The sequence below is a fragment of the Coccinella septempunctata genome, chromosome 5, assembly GCF_907165205.1.
Source record: "Coccinella septempunctata chromosome 5, icCocSept1.1, whole genome shotgun sequence".
In the NCBI taxonomy this organism is placed as follows: Eukaryota; Metazoa; Arthropoda; class Insecta; order Coleoptera; family Coccinellidae; genus Coccinella; species Coccinella septempunctata.
Window position 1 is genome coordinate 11257120 of NC_058193.1, and position 7252 is coordinate 11264371.

General features: G+C 34.8%; 1 protein-coding gene across 1 annotated transcript; it reads right to left on the reverse strand.

The window, feature by feature from the left end:
- Positions 1–4827: 4827 nt before the first annotated feature.
- On the reverse strand, positions 4828–6626 carry LOC123314214. Its single transcript, XM_044899354.1, has 2 exons — positions 5217–6626; positions 4828–4884 (listed from the first exon to the last, which is right to left on the reverse strand). The coding sequence occupies exons 1-2, from the start codon at positions 5897–5899 to the stop codon at positions 4848–4850; spliced, it is 720 nt and encodes a 239-aa protein (XP_044755289.1). The 5' UTR covers positions 5900–6626; the 3' UTR covers positions 4828–4847.
- Positions 6627–7252: the final 626 nt, after the last annotated feature.

The following is a 7252-nucleotide window of genomic DNA, read 5'->3' on the forward strand; positions in this document are numbered from 1 at the left end:
TTGAAAACTGTTGGACTCCAAAATCCGTCCAGAAAAAAGAAGGACAGAAAAAGCTTACAATGAAACAAGCTGTGAACAGTCAACAGGAGAAGAAAAAGATATCTGAATCAGCCGATGATTTAGATATCTTCACGGAAAAAATTTTCAACAAGATAATGTTGAAAATTGAGAGGGAAATGGAGAAAAAACTCCAAGCATTATTCAGTAAACTGAATTAATGGACCTTACGGATATTAGGAAGAAATCCCTCAAGATAATCTCGTGGAACATAAACGGGATCAACACTCGGAAAGCCGAGATAGAACAAATAATATCAGAAAGACAACCTGATATTATAGCCCTACAGGAAACAAGAATAAACCGGAACAGAAGACTGAATTTCATGAATTATGAAACATATAGATGTGACAGAATTACAAACACCGGAGGAGGAGTAGCAATATTGGTGAGAACAGATCTGAAACACTACTTTAAAAGTAGATCCGACGAAACACAATGTGATGTACCCAACTAGGGTAGGTTCGGCTAATCGTCTATGCGGTGGAGGGATGACGAATAATGTTCGGCAGACTCATCTAAGGTGTTTATTTCTTAAGACATGTTGAACGGAGCACAGACTATAGAATTGACAACTGTATGATGTAATTCAATAATGAATGAATACACACACTGAATGAATCTTCCTTAGCCAAATGCTATATATTATTTATACATTGTTTACGGGTTGTGTTTATAATACATCATGAATTGATAAATATGAATGACAATGGTTATAAACATACAGATATCGATTACGTGATATTTCAAGATCAAGTCTATCTATCTGAGGCACGTTCTAATAATGATGTAAGGTTTCACAGGCCTTGCCGTCTCACGTATGGAAATATACAGGTTGTTCATACTGATACATACTACACCTTCCCTCTTTGTGAGAAAAAAAAATTTTTCTATACAAAAATGAAAAAATTTTTTTTTTTTTTTCCTTATCCATAACTTAATAACTATATATATATAATACATATCACAGTCTCAATGGGTCTTAAATCTACAAAGTTAAATACGTTAATATCCTAATCTAATTCTTAATTCTAAACACTGATTAGTCATTATTACTAGTTATGAGAAATACGGTTTCACTCTGTTCTTGTGCACTTCTTTGAGTTTGTTGTTGGCCGTTTTCACAATAATGTTCGGGTTTCGCACTTCCACTATTTCGTAGGGACCGTTAAATAAGGGGTCAAGTTTATTGTCAATGTTCTCATTATTCAAGAGCACCTTATCTCCTACTTTATAGTTTATTTCGTTACATTTCCTGTCGAAACTCTCTTTTCTCTTCAATTTTGTCTTTACCAAGTTTTCTCTAGCTTCCTTCCATGCCGTTTGCAACCTATATTTTAGTTCAAGAGGATAGCTGTCAAAATTGTAGATTGGATCTACTTGGTTTTTTAAATTTTGTGGCAATCTACTAGGTTTTCCGAAAACTAATTCGTACGGAGTATAGCGAGTTGAAGAGTTAACGGTATTGTTATATGAAAAGCACCAATACGGAACCCAATTACTCCAGTTGTTACTTTCCTTAGCTGCGTGCATACGAAGGAAAGCTCCTAAGTGTTTATGCGAATTTTCGAGCGCACCTAGTGTTTCGTGGTGATAAGCTGTTGAATTGAATTGCTTAATTTTGAGCAAATCACACGATTCGCTGAATATTCTTGATAAGAATTCAGTGCCTTGGTCTGTAACAACTTCAGAAGGTATACCATATCTTAAAACAAAGTTTTGAATAAAAGATTTCGAAACTGTTTCTGCTTCTTTGTTTGGTAGTGGGTAACACTCTACAAATTTGGTTAAGTCGCATTGAATTGTGAGTATATATTTGTTATTTTCGATATCTATAGGTAATGGACCTACGAGATCTAGAAAAATTTTCTGAAAGGCAGACGAAGCTGTGGTAGTGATTGTCAAAGGTTCTTTTTTAGGTAAAGAATGTTTATGACGTTGACAATCATCACACTTCTTTACAAATTTTTCAACATCAGATCTTAAGTCATTCCAGAAATACTCTCTTTTGATATTGTTGAACATGCGTTCGATACCTGCATGTCCACCGGTTGGAAGCATGTGAAAATCGTTCAAAATTATTTGCCTTAATTCTCTGTCTTCGATTCGCGTTACATCTCTTATTATATTAATCTTTAAGGATGTTCCTAGAATTTCATTCTTATAATTTGTCAACATATTCAAAAATTTTTTATTACTAGCTAGCTTTATGAGGTACAATTCTAATATATTATTTTCTGCGCATAAGTTTTCCAGTTTCCTCAACGATGTACCTAAGTCGTACGCTGATCGGATATCCTGGTTAATGAAAATAATTTGTGAATTCACATTATATATTAAATTCTCATTGTAATCCTCTAAATGTTGATTTTTCAAATTATGAAATTCTTTTTCTGAAATTGGTCTTAACTCAACACTTTTTGTTGGACGTTTTAAAACTTCGACAACAACAGGGTGATCAATCCTTTTGCCATCGGAGGCATTCGTCTCATGTTGTTTAGAACCTACTTCATTTTTAGTTCGAGATCTCTTCATGACGCATATATTTCCAACTATACCGTTCGTCATTTCATTGAGTTCTGCTGAATCTATTTTAATACGCGATAAGGCATCTGCTGTTACATTTTCTGAACCTTTTACATAATGAACCGTGAAGTCATATTCTTCTAAAATCAAACGGAATTTGGTTAATCGACTAGATGGATTGGTCATACTGAACAAATAAATCAGTGGTCGGTGATCTGTTAAGATTTTAAATTTCCGTCCATACAAATAAGGTCTGAAATGTTTGACTGACCAAACTATTGCTAAGAGCTCTTTTTCAATTGTACAATAGTTCTTTTCTGCTGGATTCAAACTTCGTGAAGCAAAGGCTATTGGATGGTCATTAGAATTTGATAAAACTGAACCTAATGCAAATCCACTAGCATCCGTTCTTAGAATGAATTCGTTATTCTCTGAAAAATCTGGATATTGTAGAATAGGTGCTGTCCGAAGGACTTGCCTTAAGGTTTGAAATGATTTTTCGCAATCTTCCGTCCATTGAAAAATTTTTCCTTTGCGTGATAAGTTGTTCAAAGGTTGAGCGATTGCTGCAAAATTTTGAATGAATTTCCTATAATAATTAGCCAATGCAACAAAACGTTTTACTTCCTCAGAGCTTGTAGGTACAGGATATCGTGAAATAGCATCGATTTTTTCTGGATCTGGCGAAATGCCCTTATCCGAAATGATATGACCTAGATACAACATTTCCTTCTTCAAGAATTCACATTTACTAGGATTCAATTTCAAATTAACCTCCCTCAGTCGTTGTAATACTTTCACTAAATTTTGATTATGGTTTTGCAACGAATGTCCAAAGATTATTAAATCATCTAAATAAATAAAACATGAATCGTAATTTAAACCTGACATAGCTATTGTCATAAGTCTTGAAAATGAGCTAGGGCTTGTTTTTAAACCCATTCCTAGTCTTTTCATTTGATATTGACCTCTTTCAGTTGTGAACGCTGTGTAGGGTCGGCTTTGAGGATGTAATTCCAGCTGGTAATATCCTTGCGCTAAATCTAGATGAGAAAAGTAAGTTGCTCCTGACAAGGAATCTAGTATTTCAGTAATGTTTGGTAATGGAAATTTATCACCTTTAATTTGCTTGTTCAGTAATCTATAATCTAATACTACTCGAAATTTCTTAACTCCATTGTGATCTGGTTTCTTTGGTACTATTAGTAACGGTGAGGACCATTCAGATCTGGCTTCCTCTATAATCCCGTCTCGTAGCATTTTGTCTACTTGTTTATGAATTTCATTTTTCTGCGAATGCGGTAATCTATACGGTTTTACATAAACTGGTTGAGCATCTGGTTTGAGTAAAATTTTTTGTTGGTATAAATTGGTAACAGTTAAAGGATCACCGTCTACATGAAAAATATCTGCATACTTGGCACAAATTTTTTGTACGGAAGCTATTTCTTCCTTGTTCAATGATTTCATATTGATTGAATCTAATATTTCATCTACTCTTTGTACGGATATTTCATTTCTACCATAATTTATAACATCGAAATTTGAAAGACTCTCCAGTTTTGGAATAAAATTTTTCAACTTTACTTCTCTATCGTTCACATTTAACAATCTAATTGGAACTCTATTATCTTCCGGTTTTGCGATCATTCCTGCGATGATAACGCCTTCGCATATTTGTTCGTTTATAATGACACATTCTTCTGTTTCCTCAGTATGACAATAATGAATTATTTCGCATCTAGGTGGTATAATAGTATAATGTTCAACTTTGGATTTCAACGGTACCTTAATTTCTCCATTATTATTCTTTAGTTTCAAAATGAAATTTTCGTAATCAATTACTGCTTTGTGTTTTTTGAAAAAATCTGATCCTAGTACACCTTGTATACTTGAGTCAAAGGACTTTATAACTGAAAAATTGTGGGTGAATTTTGCATATTTGAAAATAATTGAAATGTTTGCGGAGCCCATGGAAGATGTGCATCCGGCTATACCTTTGATCTTTATTTTTTCTTTGGTATCTAAATATTCTCCTTTCGCTAAAAATTCTGAAAATATACAGGTAATGCTTGCACCTGTGTCAATTAAAAAATTCAATTCATTCTTGCCATATTTCACTGAAACATAATTCAAAGCATTCAAATTGTAACTAACATGACTGTTGGTCACGAAAAAACTTATCTGCTTCGGTATTTTGCTCTGTACAAGAGTTTGTGCCATAATCGGCAAAATATGCTCTTTGCTGTTTCGAGTACCCTTTGTTATTGTTTTTCGAATGATTGGTGAACTTGCGACCGCGACCTTGTCCGTAATTATTTTTCGCTGAATTGAAATTATGCTTGTTGGTATTCTCTTTGCGGTCACGACCTCGATGTGAATGGTCAAAATTTCCTTTTCGATTAAAATCATTACGATTTCGATTGAAATTTTTCATATGGAAAACTTTCTGGCTAGATGCTTGAGATGAAATTTTTACAAGTTCCTCTTCCTTAGCTGATGCTACAGCATCTTTGAGGTTGTCAAAATTTCTTGCCTTTATGATAGTTCTGATTTCCGTATTTCGTAATCCGTTGGAGAATGCGCCTAGAGCAATTTTTTCATTCACTTTGGCTAAAACAGTTAATGCTTCTGGTGCATTATCTGCTTGAGCGATCGTTAAATCGAGAGACAACTGTTCAACTAGTTTAGCAAAATCTTCTATTGTCTTATTTTCTTGTTTCAGATTGTGGAGTTGAGTTGATAAAGCTGTTGGTGACTTTTTTGTTATGAGGGTTTTTTTCATATCTATTACCAAATCTTCAACTTTCTGATACTCTTTCCGTAACCTCAATTTAGCATTTGCAGTCAATTTGATTTTTAGCACATAATTGATCAGAGACTTTTTACCTTGATCATCGAGCATATCGGTATATAACTCTATGGCATCAATTAATTGCAATACGGACTCTTCTTCATTAGTAATAGCTGGCAATAAAGAGGATGCTGTCCTCAAGTCAAATTTTTCCGTCATTGTTGATTTTTCTGAATGCTGTTTATCTTCAATTAATTTAGACCTTTCTTGAAGCAATTTTCTAGATTCTGACAGTGACTTTTCTATGATTGCTTGGTGAGGATTCAATGCTTTGAGAAAATTTGGTTCCGACTTGACAGTTTTATTCAACTTGTTGAATTTATATTCTAACTGCACTAGTTCATTGAGAAATTTATCGACTCTATCGGCCCGTTCCCTACGTTCTCGCGGCTCCTTTCTGATATTTTCGAGGAATTTTTGAGACACCCCACTTAACTCGGCAAATAGTTCATCAAATTCCATGGAAAATTAGACATAACAAGGAAAAAATTCTTACGGTATATTTTTCCTTTACACTAGGTCCTGGTGGCTTCTCCTGACCTCCAGCTGTACCTTCTTTTCAATCGCCTTCTTGACTCTCCAATATAAATATAGGATGACTCCAATACATACTACAATGAAAGCGATTATCCCTAAGATTTCCGGTGTAGAGGGGGTCTTGGACTCAATCGATGACGCTGCTGCACTATTTCCAGTTTGGGCAATTATAACCTCCTCTTGTTTGGACTGTCCCGATCCCATCTTGGCTTGGCTACGAATACTCAGTGAAAACCATATGGACCTCTAACCGCATACGACTGGCAGGATCGCCATGTGATGTACCCAACTAGGGTAGGTTCGGCTAATCGTCTATGCGGTGGAGGGATGACGAATAATGTTCGGCAGACTCATCTAAGGTGTTTATTTCTTAAGACATGTTGAACGGAGCACAGACTATAGAATTGACAACTGTATGATGTAATTCAATAATGAATGAATACACACACTGAATGAATCTTCCTTAGCCAAATGCTATATATTATTTATACATTGTTTACGGGTTGTGTTTATAATACATCATGAATTGATAAATATGAATGACAATGGTTATAAACATACAGATATCGATTACGTGATATTTCAAGATCAAGTCTATCTATCTGAGGCACGTTCTAATAATGATGTAAGGTTTCACAGGCCTTGCCGTCTCACGTATGGAAATATACAGGTTGTTCATACTGATACATACTACAACAAGGAAAAACAGAAAAAGTGACGATTGTTGCCGAATTAAATCGGCAAAGAGTCGAAATAACCTCGGCGTATAAGCCACCACAAAACAATCTATTGGAAGAAGAGATAAACAACATGTTGGAAGGATCAAACCCGAAAATCTCCATCGGAGATTTCAACTGTAAATCCCCATTATGGAATAGCATAACAGAGAATAGAAATGGCAAAAAACTCAAGGAATTTCGCCGAAAAACAAAATGCCATAGTTATTGGACCAGAGCTACCGACATATCTTGCTTTTGGAGGAGGAATACCAGATGTAATAGATATCGCGATATTGAAAAATATAACTCAAGAATTCTCGATTGAAACTTTGGAAGATGGAACCTCAAACCACAATCCCGTGGAATTGACAATTGGAGAAGAACCAAGAGAAGAACTGCTGGAAATGAGAGAATATACCAATTGGACTAAATACAGCCATTTAATACAATCGGAAATAACAGAAATTCCAACAATAAACACTCCAGACGATCTGGAATGTGCGGTTGATAAACTGGAAGAGATTATATTGAAAGCTTACGAAAAAAGCACGAGAAGAGT